The 18,359-nt window shown below is 34.9% G+C and overlaps 1 protein-coding gene across 1 annotated transcript in view; it reads right to left on the bottom strand.

The window, feature by feature from the left end:
- Positions 1 to 18,359, bottom strand: part of CTNND2 (catenin delta 2) — a 546,840-nt gene that overhangs the window by 156,569 nt on the left and 371,912 nt on the right. The window contains exon 10 of the mRNA XM_058176992.1: positions 15,554 to 15,686. Within this exon, the coding sequence (XP_058032975.1) occupies positions 15,554 to 15,686 (133 nt within the window). The remainder of the gene's footprint in view (positions 1 to 15,553; positions 15,687 to 18,359) is intronic.

The following is an 18,359-nucleotide window of genomic DNA, read 5'->3' as shown; positions in this document are numbered from 1 at the left end:
AAAGGTATCAGCTTACTAAAAATAATCAGCAAGCTATATGTCAAATATCTCCATTTAATCTCTATTTAAAGCTATTGGGTTGAAGGGGAAAATAATCTTGCTGAAGAAGAGGCAGCAGAAGTGACCAGCACACCAGAAGGGATCGATCAGTTCTTGAGCAATCTATAGTTTTTCACCATTTAACAAATACTTTTCTCAAATCAGAGGTTCTTTTTTTTCAGCCTTCACTAATTTTAAATTTGCTTTTCATTTAATTCCAGGGATAGGCTGTGAGGGAAAAAAACAATCAAGGGAATACTTAGAAGATAAAAAGATTACTCTATTCACTCAATCCTTCTAAACCATCATCACTTTGAGAATCAGATTCTCCAGAGAAATGTGAGACATTGACAAGGATATACTATATTCTAGTCCCTCTTCTATTTAATTTGTATACCAATCCTTTTTGTCCCCATTCATCATCCTTCATGGTATCTTCTTTATCTCTCAGGAAAAAAAGAAAAGATAACTAAGGTCTTTGGCCTCTTTCTACTTAGAATAAAAAGAAATTATTAGAAAATTAAAGTCCTAGGTTTTTTTTTAAAAAAAAATCATCATAAAATATATAACTGGCAAATCAATGGAAATATTGTACAGTAACTGTCTGCATGCAAATAAATACTTTGCAGTGCCATTCCAAGTCTTGGAGAGAACATTTTTATACCTGGCAACTATCACTCAGCACTGCTCCTCAGGTATCTTTAGATTTTTCCACTTGAAAAGAGCCCATTTTATCCTAGCAGTTGGTAAGGTTTTCGTAGCCAAGGTAATCTCCCAGCCATGCTATAGAGTCTATTTGTGCAAACCTAGAAACTTGAAACCTAGAATAGTCTATTAGACTGAATTTTATAATTCCTTAGAATTACTCCTTAAGTCCCAGGATACATAAGGAGCTATGCTTGTTTAGGGATGGGTTTTATCTTCTCGAATGCCCCAACCTGGTATTATCTTTATAATCTTTGGTTAATCTTCTTTCCCTACAGATGTGGTTATTCTGATCCTCAGAGTCTACTTTAAATCAATCTGGTTTAAAATAATACTGGCAAATTCTTCTGAATATCTTTTGCTCATTAGGCTCTGATAAGAATAATTCTTAAACAGATTTTGTGGCACATTTATTTTCAAATCAGCTGGCACCCAGCCTTATGGCACATGCTTTCTTTTTTCTTAATGGGAACGTGTTGGCCACTTTTAGCCCTTCAAAGTAGTCCAGACAACCAGAAGACTTGTTCTATTTTTATTGTAACACAAATAGAATCTTGCAAGGCTGAAAGTATTTTTCCTTTCCTTTTCCTCTTGACATTTTATTTTTTTATTACTTTATCAAAACATAAAATACAGAAGTACAAGGAAAAATGAAAATAAGGGGAAAATAAGAGAGGGCCTTCCAAGATCGTTCCGGGCTCTTCTAGAGACAAGAGCGCCTTCATTTCAAGCTCTTTATAGCCTTCTTTCTTGCAATTGTTCAGAATGGTCTTTCTAGCCTTCCAAACACTGAATGTTGCTGAATGAAGACTACCTGTATTTCTTTAAACATAAAAGCAGCTACTTAAACCAATTTTTAAAAAGCATATATTGTTTTGGGCAGTTTAGATTGAATGAAGATACAGATATCATCTAGTATCGTTGAGCAGGGATATTTACAGTATATGTTTATAGCCAACCCTGATATTCTAATACCGTGTTTCCCCGAAAATAAGACCCTTATATTTTTTTGAACCCTGAAATAAGCGCTTGGCCTTATTTTCGTGGAGGTCTTATTATTTTGGGGCTTATGGAGCAAGATGGGGCTCCTCTTCCGTCTTCCCTGATTTCCAGCTCTGCATTTAAATATTTTCGGAGGGGGGGAGGCGCTTATTTAGCACATGCGCTCAAAAGCCCGATTAGGCTTATTATCAGGGGATGTCTTATTTTCAGGGAAACAGGGTATTAATTTTTCATGGCTGCTTTACCCCTCTGATTTACATATGCTTATCTGCTCTTATGATGTTATATTTGAAGTGAATGTCACTGCATTATTTTACAATAGTGCTTCATTACTTAAACAACTCATTATACTAAGTAATAATTTTCATTCAAAAGGATCTATGTGGAATTGATATTACTTGCATTCTAATGACTTTATGAATTTTTAATTTACAAAATGATAACTGACCGAGAACAAACAATAAAATATCCTTTCCCTTTTGAGATATTTAACTTTAGCCTAAATACTACATTGCCCATGATGACATTTATTAGTTCCTTAAGTTGAAAAATGTAAAGGTCGCACATGAAATGAAGTATGCACTTTATCATCAACTAAAGATCTAAATGTCACATAATTGCTGCATGAACTCACTAAAATGAATAAGAAATTATACTTCGGTCTTTTGGAAGCATTGCTAAAAGATATGCTTTAAGGTGTGTTAAATGCTGAATTTCACAACTAGATTTTAGATTTAACTTGGGATAACATTGGCAAAAGATAAAGATGAATGTGCTTCAATGCTATAAATATATCTGATAATTTGGGTGAAACTGCATGTATAGTGTAAGTTTGAAAAAGCATTGGAAAATGAAGATTGAGTTTGGACAAATCAAACCGGTGAGTACTATACAGCTATAAACACTGAATACCAAGAAAGAACAAGAGAAAGATGATTGATACATTGAAATCATGGATTGAGGGACAGTTACTAAGAGCACCATGGATTACAAGAAAAATTAATCACTCCTGAACAACAACAACAACAAAAGCTGACTACTGCCTTGAGTTGATGTAAGAAGAAACTCATATATACTGTATGTGTATGAGGTCAGTAGAGGATAAATTAGCAAAAAAGATTACATTTAGCAAGATTGAAGGAAACAGAAAACAATGAGTAAAGTAGATGGAGGGAATCAAAGCGAGTACCCCTGGAAATGCTAGAGGCTACTATCAGAAAGAAGTTTCTATTTGTGCATACAATTGCCAGGAGTGAAGTCTACTTTGATTGCACCTAGCAAAATTAAACTTTTCAAGCTAAAGTCGTAACCTAACATATTTTTAGAATATTGTCATCACAGATAGCTTACATCACAGAAATAAACTGAATCTAAATCTAAATCTAACTGAATTTAGACCACATAGGATTTGACATTTGATCTGCAGACATCAGCAGAACCAAAAGTTCCAGTGATGTTTAATCAGAAAGCGGAAGTAGCTTAATATAAAAGAGCTGAGGAAGAGATATAGCCCAAGGCTTTGCTCTCCCTATTCTCGTGTTTCCCCAACTCACTTTTCTAATCTTAAAACTAGTCATTTACAAAATGCAAAATTTAACTTGCTTGACCCCAGAACTTTGTTTTTAAAGAATAGAGTAAATTCAGGGTTCAGTATATACTTAATGTAAAAACATTCAAATATTAAAAGTTTCTGATCTGAGTGTGTGTATATATGTATATATTATTTTAAAAAAAATATACTCTGCTTTTCCCCTTCCCACAAAAAAAGCAGTTCTTCAAAATGTCCAGCATATGATCAAAAATGGTTTAAAAAAATAAATTTGTTGTAATATTGTGACAAGTAAAAAAAATCACGAAAAATGACAATTAATACCATACCCAAATCAAAAATCAATAAATAAAACTAACCATCCTCTACTACTCTATTTCTAATCAAGCTGACTGGAAATTTTCCAAAATTTCCCATATGAAGTATCGGCCTATTGCTACTTCTAGGTACATAACAAATTCAATTACAGAGATATACATAAATCTCTCCCCTTTGGATTTAACCCAGTGAAGCATTTTTAAAAAACACATTTATTAATCATTTTTTTAAATAAAAGAGAAAAAAAATTGAAATATATAATGGACTAATTATCAGAATGTGCAGCTAGTGATATAGATTTTTGATTACAAATCAGCCATAGAAAATATTAAGCTACAGTAAATACATTATTTTAGCAATATAAGTTAGAAGTGAAAATCTCTATGTGTTATTTAAAAATACAAAAAAGAGAAGGAAAATGAAGGAAAAAATCCTAAAAACATTATAAATATTAGATTCTAACTTCCTTTTTCATTTTTTAAATGTAATGTACAGTATTTATAGACATTTAAATTGTTGGGGGGTATATCTGATTCCATTTCTATCATCAGTTCTTTTTCCCTTTAAAAAGCATACTCAAGATCAAGGGTGTCAAACTCACGTTGTCACAGCGATGTCATGTGATGTATCGGGACTTCCCCCCCACTTTGCTAAACCGGGCGTGGGCGTGGCCAGCATGTGACGCATCTGGCCCATGGGCTGAGAGTTTGACAGCCGTGCTCTATGTATTTATATATGCCTTGCTGTGTCATACAGTATGTAGTTCTCAAGTATACATTGAAACATCCTATGTTATCATACAGGTAATATACCTTTAGCAAAGTGAGATATTAGAATGAAAGTTAATAGCTTGCCTGCATATAGTTTGCCTCCTCCTATAATACACCAGACTTCAATCTAAGTATGTTTTAGGAATGTCTTTCCCTGATGGCTTTTTCCAGCCATTAATTCCAGTAATATTCTTGGCCATTTAATTGGACAGTTTAATTTTATGGCTCTGCTTTATTAAACTGTTGTAAACCACTTCAGAATCTGTATAAATGAAGCATGGCATAAAATATTTAGGTAAGCAAATATGCAGAATAACAGAATATTAATCCAATTTAAACTGCCTCTGAGTACTGTAGAACATTTTACCTTCAATAGTTATGCAATTAAAATGATGTTAGTGTGACCATCTCAACTGGTTTTAAAATCTCAAAATATGAAGTTAAAAATAATATAAAAGGAAAGCCACAATACTTTTAACAAAATAATCATGAATGCTGAAAATGTTTTATCAAGTGTGATAAAAATTGCCACAGGAGCTAACTTGGCATCTTCCAGATGTGTTGCTAAAAGGGATAGTTAGAGGGAAGCTAAATGAATTACAGTGAATTAATACAGGGTTGTTGACTGCTTCACTGAAGCGAAGCAATGGCACATTCCTGCTCATCTCATTAAAAGGAATGGTAAAGATGCAAGGAGACATTATGCTCTTATAGCTGATTTATTATTTTTTCATTATTGTTCACTATTGTTAAGCATTTTATCCAGTTGACCTTTGGTTGTAAATAACACAATTTCTTGATGTTGGAATGCAGAGAGAACAGCAACATCATTTCCACATATGCTCAAGAGGTTTCCTCCTTCTCTTTCAATCCCAGGTACTCTCCTACCTGATGCCACTCAGGATATACTTAATAGAGGCAGAGGAGCCTCTTGAATTGTGTGACATCAACATGCTTAACTGAATTAGGCAAGTTGAGCTGGTTTTGCCATTACAGATAAATTATGATCTAGCGCAGATGTAACAAATCATGATTTTCTCACTTCAAAATTCATCATAATTATTTTCATTAATTACATAACGCTATGTATCGACATGGTGTACAAAAACTGAAAGGGCCTGCAACCTAAATCTGAAAGAAAAAGCAAAATGCAGGGAATAATTAGGGAAAAGGTGAACTATGTATTTGGTTTGATTATTATGTATCATATTGTGCAACATATAATCATGATACAATGAATATACAGGTGAAACTCAAAAAATTAGAATATCATGCAAAAGTCCATTTATTTCAGTAAGGCAACTTAAAAGGTGAAACTAATATATGAGATAGAATCATTACATGCAAAGCGAGATAATTCAAGCCTTGATTTGTCATAATTTTGATGATTATGGCTTACAGCTCATGAAAACCCCAAATTCACAATCTCAGAAAATTAGAATATTACATGAAATCAATAAAACAAGGATTGTACATAGAACAATATCGGACCTCTGAAAAGTATAAGCATGCATATGTACTCAATACTTGGTTTGGGCCCCTTTTGCATCACTTACTGCCTCAGTACGGCGTGGCATGGATTGCTATCAGTCTGTGGTTCTGCTGAGATGTTATGGAAGATCAGGATGCTTCAATAGCGGCCTTCAGCTCTTCTGCATTGTTCAGTCTCATGTCTCTCATCTTTCTCTTGGTAATGCCCCATAGATTCTCTATGGGGTTCAGGTCAGGCGAGTTTGCTGGCCAATCAAGCACAGTAATCCCATGGACATTGAACCAGATTTTGGTATTTTTGGCAGTGTGGGCAGGTGCCAAGTCCTGCTGGAAAATGAAGTCAGCATCCCCATAAATCTCATCTGCGGAAGGAAGCGTGAAGTGCTCCAAAATCTCCTGGTAGACGGCTGTGTTGACCCTGGACTTAATGAAGCACAGTGGATCAACACCAGCAGATGACATGGCTCTCAAATCAACACAGACTGTGGCAACTTCACACTGGACATGGGCTTCAAATGTCGTATTGCTCTTGTCAAGCCGCTCCTGAACAACAAACAACATCAGAAGCGTCTTACTTGGGCTAAAGAAAAAAAGAACTGGTCTGTTGCTCAATGGTCCAAAGTCCTCTTTTCTGATGAGAGCAACTTTTGCATCTCATTTGGAAACCAAGGACCCAGAGTCTGGAGGAAGAATGGAGAGGCACACACTGCAAGATGCTTGAAGTCCAATGTGAAGTTTCCACAGTCTGTGTTCATTTGGGGAGCCATGTCATCTGCTGGTGTTGGTCCACTGTGCTTTATTAAGTCCAGGGTCAATGCAGTTGTCTACCAGGAGACTTCATTTTCCAGCAGGACTTGCCACCTGCCCCACCGTAAAGATGAGAGACATGAGACAGAACAATGCAGAAGAGCTGAAGGCCACTATTGAAGCATCCTGGTCTTCCATAACACCTCAGCAGTGCCACAAGCTGATAGCATCCATGTCATGCCGTATTGAGGCAGTAAGTGATGCAAAAGGGACCCAAACCAAGTACTGAGTACTGTGGGCGTGGCTTAATTGGTGGGCGTGGCTTGGTGGTCAGATGACTGGGTGGGGGTGGCCAATAACAATAAATAATAAAAATAATAAACAAGGTTGACTCAGCCTTCCATCCTTTATAAGGTAGGTAAAATGAGGACCCAGATTGTTGGGGGCAATAAGTTGACTTTGTATATAAATATACAAATAGGATGAAGACTATTGCTAACATAGTGTAAGCCACCCTGAGTCTTCGGAGAAGGGCGGGATATAAATGCAAATTAAAAAAAAAGTATAAAAAACAATAAGAGATACCAAAAACCAACTTTCACACTTTACATAAAGACAACACAACACAGCACAAGTGACTCACACACAATGTAAAAGCAGCTGCACTTCACACTTCACACAGCCACAAAATGCCACTTCACACTTTACACACACACACACACACACAAAATGCCACATACAGCTGAGATTTTGTGAGTTTGTGTAGTTAGAGTGAAACACTACAGAAACACACCAAATCTCAGAAAGGTGCACAAATATTTTATTTTATTATTTTATTTTATTTTACTGTGGACTTCAATTCCCAGAGTTCCTCAGCCAACAAGGCCAGCCAGCATTAGTTGATCACTGAGGAAATAGATTAGCTAAGCAATTGATTCTGTCTGGGCTGAAAGTGAAATTGCTTTCGGGCTGGCAAAAAAGCCATGCATTCATCAGTAATCAGGTAAGTGCCTTAGAATCTCTACTCTTACTTGTAGAAAACATGTTTTCTACAAGTAAGAGTACAAGTAAGGTTCTGCTGATGAGGAACTCAGGTTAGATCGCCAGAGGAGACTTTAATATATTTTTTTAAGTGTAAAGGCTCTGCCGATCTCAGCTAAGGGGCGGGATCCTCAAAGCCTTTTTTTTTTTTTACTTTTAAAGGCATGTTTTGGCTGAAGAAAAGCCAGCTTTTAAAAGTAAAAAACAAACAAACAACCTCTGTTGATGGTGCAGCTCAGCAGAGGCGGGGAGGTGGGCGGTGGGGGGCAGGGATTTTTGCTATCAGTCCTCCGAACCAGCAGCTGCATTGCTACAGGATCGCGCGAGCCGGTCCGAACTGGGAGCATTTCACCCCTGGTACAATCCTTGTTTTACTGATTTCATGTAATATTCTAATTTTCTGAGATTGTGAATTTGGGGTTTTCATGAGCTGTAAGCTATAACCATCAAAATTATGACAAAACAAGGCTTGAACTATCTCGCTTTGCATGTAAGGAGTCTATCTCATATATTAGTTTCACCTTTTAAGTTGCATTACTGAAATAAATGAACTTTTGCACGATATTCTAATTTTTTGAGTTTCACCTGTATATTAAGTATAGTTTTAAAGCCCTCAATTGCCAAAACAGTAAAAGAGGAAGAGAAGATAGGATTTTGGAGTTTTTAAAAATCAAACTATGGTTTATTGTCTCAATTAGCATTAAAATTGATACAAATTTAACCCCATTTTACCTCTCAAAAAGGAAGAAAGTAAGCAACAAAGCAAAGAAGGAAATGAATAAGTAGATAGAAATGTTCATGACTCAGTAGCATTACATCTCTAATGAGACTGTAAAGATGGTTTCAGAGATCAAAACAAACTTTGAAATGTTTATTAAAAAAATAGAATACTTTTAAAAAAATAGAGGAAAGAAGAAAGAACATGCTAATTTCTTTGACTGATGGCATTTGACTGATGGCAAAGTGGCGGAAATTTAATGTCTTTTCAATGAAAAGGCAATAAAAATCTCAGTTGATGTAACAAAGATTATAATTAAAATGATTGTGCTGTAATTAAAACTATTTAGGACATTTATTCTGGATAAATACATGGAGAAGGCAAATTCTTGTAATGGATTGTTGCAGTTTATTTAGAAGCATATATAGCCTAATTCAATAAATAAAGAACAAAATTAAATAAAAGCTTCTTATGAATGTATATAGGTTGTCAAAGGGTCAAGAGCATAGAAATACATATCAATAAAGATTAAAAGTAGAAGCAATCAACTGAGAAAAAGGCTAACTTTTTAATAGTAATTAAATGTGATTTTGGATAATTTATCCCTTCCCCCCCCCTTACAAAAACCCAACCACATAAATCCTGGTTTTACTTACAATTTACAGAAGGCTTGAACAGCCAGTTTGTAATTGTCCAAACTGATCATCACTCATCTGTGGCTCTCATCTTTTGCTAACTGCCTCCAAGTGAGATAAATGGGAGACCATGTACTGTTAGTGAAAATTATCCTGTAGGCAAAAGTTGGGTTGGACTACTATACAGTAGAAAAGGAATGGAAGAAAATATTCCTAGTTTCTGCCCTGCATTCATTTTAATTACTTTTGTTATAATAAAATGATGGGCAAAGATGCATGAAGTGAATGAAAGCAATATTCTTACTTACAAAAGTGTTTGTTAAGGATGGAAGGCAGGCAGAGAAATAGAATGGATAGTTCACTAGTCACTGCCCCCTTATTTCGCCTCTCTAATCAGTCTGTGGCTACTGTGACTTTCATGGGTGAAATTAATTTCCTAACATACAGAAAAAAGTCATTGATGCCAGAAACCTTTGTGACCTGCTATATCATTGCCACTGATGGTCTGCTGCCATTTTCCATCAGGACAAAATGATGCTGGCATATGAAACCGTGCAATACAATCCTTTTGTTAAGTGATCTCATATTGAAGAGCTAGATTACTTTAAAACTGTGAGAAATTACTTCAGAAGAATGACCTTTCTGTTTAACAAGAGTCCCTTTTTTAAAAAAGTTTGCAACTAAACCTATACTGCTATCTCCTTGTTTTCTTCCTTAGTAAGATAGCGTAAGATCTATCCCTTAATTTTATCTATTTAAAAGACTTCTAAGCTGCAGATTTTCCTATTGTAGCCTACCATCAGTTCACATGGCATATAATTTCTACCACACCAGTCAAGTTGGTTTTCAGACAGCACAAGCTGCAATTTGATTGTATTCTGACAACCATATCACAAAGTCCATCTGAAACATGATGACATGTACATTTTATAAATGAACAGGAAATTTTACTCAGTTTTACTTTTCTTGCAATTTTTTTCAGATTCAGGACCTTTCTTAAGAATTTATGGACTTTCAATCATGAGTGAAAGTTTAGTCAAAGACAGGTCAAAGAATTAAGGCAAGAACTAATGCTAAATTTGATTTGATTTCAATTAGATTAACAAAACAAAAAACAAAAACAACCCACAATCTTGCAATGCTTTTGCATTAAAGTTAAAAATTCAGGATAAACATTTGGAGTTAATTGAGAATCCTCACCCCAAACCTCAGCATCAAGCCTGCCCATTATATCATTAGACAAAATAGATGCTTGAGTGGGTTTTTTGTAATTAAGCTAACAGATGAGTTCAAATCAAATTAAAGCTACAAATATTATCTAAGAATTAAAATTTCTCAAAAAAATCAAAATCATAAGCACATATTGTCCTTCTTTAATGTATGCGCACTAACAGGGAGGAATATAACTCTTCAGAAAATTGAATTCTATTGAATTTTTTTTTAAAGTGAGTGAAAAATAAGAAGGGCTATACATATTTTTTCAGGCCTTCTTGTCTGTCCATTGTTTTGCAAAGAACTTGCCATTAATTCTTCATGTTTGCAGAATTACCAAACTCAAAGAAAGCATCAGCTTAATTTTAATTTCTATTGTTACAAGCACTTCAATCTGATCATATGTAGACCAACAAATCATTAACTGTTGGGACTTTTGTACAATAGAATCCCAACTGTTGATGGCATGCTCTGAAATGAATTGCTAAATAATACTGACTATTATTATGATGCCACTAGTAAACATTTTATAAATGAACTATTCAAAATGCGGCTAAGGTTTTAAGATCAAGTGCAGTGCAATAATGAGTGAGATTAGGTGGTGAAAATCAGGGCTTGACTTCAAAACTATCCTTTTAACCTAATATATTTGTTACAATGTGTACGGGTTAGATGAAAGAAACCAAAATATAGAATTGTCTTGAATTTTTGCAGAAGGGATATCAGCATAAAATGTTTTGTTTTATTGCATATTAAATGAAAATGATTTATTTCTTAATCTAAGAATGGATATATGATTGTACCATACTATGTTTTTTCCATACTAGCAAAGGTAACCTGGCTTTATAAACCAGCTGCTGGTTGGCAAGGATGCAAAAAATAATGCTGGTCTAGAATAGTCTCTGCTCTGATCCCAAACTAGATTTACTCCCCACCGCCCCCCGGCTCAGCTGGTGTAATTTCTGACATATTTTGGTCCTGTATTAATTCTGCGCTTAAAAATTATTCAGACAAACAATGCATTTTTAGTCTGGATTTTTGCTGTGCCTTTCTACCGTCATTCATTGTAGCTTCAATTGTTAGCTAGAAGCAGAAATATGTAACCCAGTTCAGAAAGAAAATATTTTAAAAAAAGAGACATGGCAAAATTGAATAATACCAGAATAATCATCTGGATCTTTTAATACTGACATTCATAGTCATAGTCATAGACTAATTTATATTAGTCATCACAGTAGTTACAATGCAGTACTGCAGGCTAATTCTGCTAATTGCTGGTTGCCAGCAGTTCAGCAGTTCAATTCTCATCGGCTCAAGGTTGAGTCAGCCTTCCACCCTACTGAGGTCGGTAAAATGAGAACCCAGATTGTTGGGGGCAATATGCTGAATCCATAAACTGCTTAGAGAGGACTCTAAAGCACTGTTAAGTGGTATATAATTGCTATTGCTATTTCATCCATATAAATTTGGGGAAAAAAATTAAATGCCTTCCTAATGAAATCAATAAAAGCAAGCACAGTTTGCTTTGTGAATAGGTTAGGCACAGAACAACGTATGTATAGGATGCTATGAAATTCATAAATGGAGTAAATTGGCCATAAAGTTCATTTTTCAGCATCATTGTAACTTTGAACGATTGCAGAATGAGCAATCAGTAAACAAGGACTATTTGTATCTGTAATTGTGATTCTGGAGCACACACTTTCTGCAAATTGTACAAAGGAGCTCAGTAGAGTTAAGAGTTTAATAAGTGAGGAAATACTGTTAAAACAAAAATGGTATAAGCTGAAGTGAGGCTAAAGTAGGCTGCCTCAAATATTTTATTCCCACAATGAATGACAACCATTCTTCCTTCCATTTCATATTCAGAACTGAACTGAACTGGTATTAGAATTTTATTTTAGCATGCGTAATGAAACAGCATATTTTTATCATATATGACAGCAGCAACATAGATGGTGGGGCAACAAAGTTTATTTTTCAAAATCTTGCTGTCTTTCACTGTCTTTTAAGGTTTATGCCTGGAGCAGCTGCTGTACTTAGCTAATGTGAGAGCTAGATTCCTAAATCAATCTGATTTTCTCTTTTGTTAGAGTGGCTGGTTTAGTTGATCATGGGAATGTGGTAGACAAAGTAAATCTTGACCAGTAAAGTTGAGATCCTAGTTGAGAAGATGGTAATATATGAATGGATTTGTGCTACTATTATATGCATACTATGTTAGCTAAGCAATTGAACCCAACAAGCATATGTTAATGGCCCCACATCCAGATGGTAAGAGTAATTAAATAATATACCACAGTACTCTGTTCTAGATCCTGTACTATTTAAATATTTATAAGTGACTTGGATAAAGCGTTACAAAATAAATTTATGAGATATATGGATAACAAAAAGATAAATTGTAGCAAACATGCTAGAGGACAATATCAAGGTTCAGGAAGATCTTGGCAAGCTGGAATAATGAACAGAAACCAAACAGATGAATCTTCACAGAAAGAAAAGGAAAGTTCTTCTTCAAATAGGAAAAAAAATCAAAGATATGACCAAGGACACCATGTACTGGGTAAAAATGTGCATGAAAAGTTTCAGGATATTTTGATGGTTCACATGCTAAACCACTTGAAAAGGAAAAAAAAAAGCAAATGCAATTCTAAACTGCATTAATAGAGGTGTGATGTAAAGATCAAGAGAAGTAATCTTTCCTCTCTATTCTGTACTGGTTAGACCACACCAGTAATATTGCATCCAGTTCTGGACAGTGTGTTTAGGGTTGGGGTTACTCTGGAAAACTGGACTATGTCCAGAAGAGAACAGCCATCATTATAACAGAAATACAAAGAACATTAGAAATTGTTGGCTATGTTTAGCCTGACAACAAAAGATTGCTGGGAAACATGACAGCTGTCTTAAAGTAGCTAAAGAGCTGTCATGTAGGAGACAGTAAGCATTTCTGTTTAGTGTTGTTCCAGGAAACCTTGAGTTTATAAGAAAGCAGTTTGGACATTAGGAAGAATTTCATACGGATAAGGCTGCTTAACAATATAATAGATTGTCCCAGGAAGAGGTGGATTGCTTTGCTGGCAGTGTGTAAACAGAGGTTAGATGGCCATCTGTCAGAGATGCTATAATAGTGCCCTGGACAGACAATTGGATTAGATGATCTCTAAGATCCTTTTTATTCTATGATTCAAATTAAGTACTCCGGGATTCCTTGAGGTTTGAAATGGAAGTATGTCATTTGAAACACGTTCTCATTTCATAGCTTAAATCTTGTTTGCTCAGAATATGGAAAAACAAGCTTTATGCTGCCAACTTACTGCAGCTCTAGCAAGAAGAGCAATCTGTAAGACCTAATCAGAAAAGGTAATGTGCAGAATAGACTGATCAGCTGTTCAATCAATAAGGCTCCCAAGGACTTCCTGAAGTTAATGGCAAAAGAACAATTCACAGATACTGCCTAAGAGTGAACAGTTTGATGTCAATGGAAAAGACCTGCCGATGTACTTTTGAAAGAAACGATTACCTATTAGCTTCTTTTCCAAGAAAAATCAAGAGATGAATAATCATCTTAATGAAAGTTTAAGTAGAAACTGATTGCAAAAATGAAAACATATTGGGAAACTATACATATGAGAATAATAAATGCAAAATCTTTTCAAAACAAAATTACAAATACAGGTGTCCTCATTTACTGACCGCATAAACTCATTTACCAGCTGCAACAGGGACTCACAACTCCATCACTAAGCAGCACAGTCATTAAGCACCAAATTACGATGGCAGTTTTTGTTAGTTCTGGATACAATTAAGTGAATTACCACAGGTCGATAATCATGACATGACTAGCTTGTGATTTCCTGCTGATTTTCTCATTGACTTTGCTTGTCAGAAGCTGCCTATGAAGTTGCATACAGAGTTCACCTACATGACTGGGGGATACTGCGATTGTCATAAATGTGAGCCACTTGCCTAGTGCCAAATACATGACCATATGAGAACAGGAACGCTGCGATGACTGCAATTTTGAGGACTGTTTTGGACCATTTCTAAGTCTTGTTTTTCAGAGCCAATGTAACTTTGAATGGTCATTGACTGAATGGTCAGTAAGCAAGGACTACCTCTACAATTTTTGGTGAAATCGTCATAAGTACCACCATCAGTATGATTTCCCCTTAGCTCCCAATGCCTTATGTGAACTACCGTATTTTTTGGCGTATAAGATGCACCTTTTTCCCCCAAGAAAGAGGGTGAAAATTTGGGAGCGTCTTATACTCCGAATGTAGCCCTGCCCAGTTTCTCAAACGGAGGTTTCAGAGGCTGAAAAAAGCATCAGAAATGGAGCATCAGAAAAAAAGGCCCAAGTGGAGCTTTAGAAAAAAAGCCCCAAAAGGAGCTGCAGAGGTTTTTTTCTGAAGTTCTGTTTCGGAAGCTTTGAGGCAGAAAAAAGTTTTTTTTGAAACAGAGTTTCAGAGGCAGGAAAAAAAAGCAAAAAAAAAAAAAAAAGCAAGGCAAAGAGCTCACAACCAAGGAACCTGTTGCTAAAATTCACCTTTGGGAACAGTTGATTGTGGGTTTTCCAGGAGGCCAATCCACCTACCAATCAGCTTTTTTCTTATTTTCCTCTCCAAAACTAACATGTGTCTTATACTCCCGTGCGTCTTATACGCCGAAAAATATGGTAACTAAATCATCTATTCTTGGACCAATACCTTGTAGAAAAAGATGTATAGTAATGCTACATACTTTCATGTATTTCTGAAAGGAAGAAATGATAGAAATCTTGACTTGCTTTTAAGACCAACTCAAGACAAAAGTCTCTGAATCAGGGAACTATCATATTCCATAAAAATCAGAGAAGACTGCCTTTTTTTTTTGGTTAAGCCAGAATGCTTAAGACAGGCTAAGATAAAGTAATAATACTTTGATTTTGTACTGAGCAGCTTTTGAAAAGTGATATTTTAGAGAACCTGCTTAACCTAACAGATGAAATTGTATTTCCCCTCTCATCAAGACATAGCTGTAAGGAAAAAATAAGCAAAAAGTGGTATCAAAATTTATGAACACATTTTTCATAACACAGAGAGCACTGAAAGTTGCACATACCTTTACAATAAAAGGGGCAATTAGCTTTATTCTTCCCAAATAGAATCCATGAAGCCAGCCCCCAAATGGTCAGGACTTCAGCCCAGTTCAAACGAAGTTACTATTCAGAAGTAATTTATACTGGTCTGATGAAGCCATTTCAGAATTGCAACATCAAGATGCGGACATACACACAAACACTCACAGGGATATACTCCCTCCTATTAAATGATTACCTTACCTCAGCTTTTATCTTATTGTCGCCAAAGCATAAATGCTGTAAATAAGCAGCAGCATTAGATTGTACAGAGGGGAACTGATGCTGTAACATCTGAATAACTTCTGGAAGTTCCGGATCTCGCCATCCAAACTCTCTGTATACAAAGAAACAAGAAAAGATATATCAGACTTCATGTGGCTGAAATGCTTAACAGTTTAATGTATTAACAGGAAATTGTTTGTGGATAAGGGAGAATATTACCTCTGGAATGTATGAAAAAGTAATTACTGCCATTACCACCCCAATTAAAAAAATATTATAGACAATAGCTTTCATTTTATTAGGATCTTCGAGTTCTATTATTTAAAATAATAGAAATAGAATGCACTATAGGAAGCCCTGATAAGGATTACGAAAATAAAATACACAAAAAGCACAGCCAATATGCACAGGCATGCCATCTCATTGATGTGGAGCAATACCAATCCAAGGGTAAAATTTGCAGGGGGGGATGGGGGACAGCTTCCTCACAAGAGAAGACAATGGAGGTTAAGGCCCTGAATGGCCACTTACTGCAGCAAGAAACGGCATTATGGATGCAAATACAAGCAGATTCCTATCCTCTCTTGAAGCAGTCACTATTCCCTCAAATACTCAAAATCTTTTAGCCTATTCTCTTCAACAGACAGGACCAATGCACTACTTTTATGGAGACATGAGATTCCTTTCTTTACTTTGGTTTGTTTTATACTACCTTTGCTATTTTCAAATTTTAGAGAGAAAGCCTCCCTACATAGCTTCTCTTAGCACTCCAGCAAAATTATCAACAACATATATATGACTATCAGTATCTGTATCTCTCTCTCTCCCTCTCCATATATAGATATATGTATGTATAGAATACATAAATATAACCACGATATTTGCTTTTGTAAATAATTTCTTCTTTTTTCTGCATTCAGTTCAATCTAGATTACTGACAACTAAACAACCCATTACTTCTAAAAAATGAAGAGTTTAATTCTTTCTTTTGATGGGTGCGTATTATATTCCTAGGAGATAAAATTCATTGCTAGGTTCATGACATTATTTTGACTCTCTTGTAATTATTGCCTGCATTTGTATCTCATGCTAAGCTAAAGACTGATCTTTGGTCACTGATCCAGGATATGCACCATGCACAAGTACATACACCTATGTAATCAGTTTTATCATATTCATTTTTATTTCAAAAGAATATATTTTACTTTATTATTGTTACACACTATTGTTTATCTATGACATTTTAGCCGAGGAACAATTCTTGGAGATGAAGAAATAAAGATTTCTTACTGAAAAAGAATGCTTAGGAAGAAACATTTTTTTCCTTCTGTAACATGGTGCATTCTCTCATGTTGTGTCTGTGGTTGGGTATATATATATTCAGATCATGTGTCTAGGAGAAAGGAGCCAATATTCTGAGTCACTTACTCAACTGCCTTTTCTGTAAAGATGCAGTAAGGACTTTTTTTCTGTAATATGTGTAATCCTAAAAAAAATGGCATATTGCCATTTTATACACAAAAGTAGCAACTGCCCATAGTTCAATGTTTGTTTAAAACTGTGTCCATCTGCTTAGTAGAAAAAAAGAAAAACTAGTCTGGATGTTTTTAAAGATAAAATTAATGTGACCACCAACAAAAATAGTTTTGTTATATTTTAAGAATATTTCATCATATACAGAAGCAAGATATTTGAAACAAATTAATAATTGTTATAGAACACAATGTGCACAATTTATAATTATCACTGATTATAGATATTATTTTTAAACCTTTTATCCTATGACCTAGAATTAAAATTTGATGTAGAGCATCAATAAAGATATATTTTATTTTATATTCCACCCTGTTCCACTGATGTTCTTAATTACTAACAATCAAAATGTCCTGTAATCTGTGACTAATGTAATGTTAATATTTATAAAAGTTACTTTTTAAAAGGTGGAAGCAAATCTTTTCCTTCACTAGCCATTTATAAATCAGTTGAGGGACAAAAGAATTCTATAACAGGAACAATTTTGCAAGGATTAATAAATTGTTAAATGAATTTTATATGAATCCAAAAATGCAGGTGATTTTTTTTCAGAATGAATAGAATACTACTTGTTCATTTTTAAAATGGAATTTTATTCTATTCTATTCTCAGTGGCACATATTTCTAGTTGAAGTAATACATGTTTTTCTACTTATACTTATTTTAAACCAAAATGTGGCAATGCAGTCAGGATTGGGACGCTCAAATGCAGGATGAGAAAAGGCTAATCAGAAGAAACAGAAATGCAGAGTTCTGTTAGGCAGTCACTTCCAGGCTTTATGAAAATAAGACGATGTCTTATATTTTTTTGAACCCTGAAATAAGCGCTTGACCTTATTCCCATGCGCTTAAAAGCCCAATTATTAACAGGGAATGTCTTATTTTGGGGAAAAACAGGGTATTATTTTCTGCACCTTTCATCAGTCTTGGAAAAAATTCTGGCATGTGTGAAAATCAACTAATTTACAATAAGCTACGACTACAGACTCAGGAATTTTTACAACTTTTAACCATAATGTGAGCTATGTACAGCTTAGCATTGTACTGTACATGATTTCAGTCGTTGTATGAAGATATGTATGTATCACTGTTGGACCAACGATTTCTATTGTATTAAATTCTGAAAACAAGGCTTTATTGAATTAGTATTTTGAATGTGTATTTTTCTTTGCTTTACTTAACTCTACAACTGCATCATATTAATAATGCACTCCATTTACAATGCACTCCATTTATAATCTGCAACATTTCA

This window comes from Ahaetulla prasina, chromosome 3 (assembly GCF_028640845.1).
Source record: "Ahaetulla prasina isolate Xishuangbanna chromosome 3, ASM2864084v1, whole genome shotgun sequence".
Lineage (NCBI taxonomy): Eukaryota > Metazoa > Chordata > Lepidosauria > Squamata > Colubridae > Ahaetulla > Ahaetulla prasina.
The sequence above is the reverse complement of the archived record's forward strand: the minus strand, read 5'-3'. Positions and strand labels throughout refer to the sequence as shown.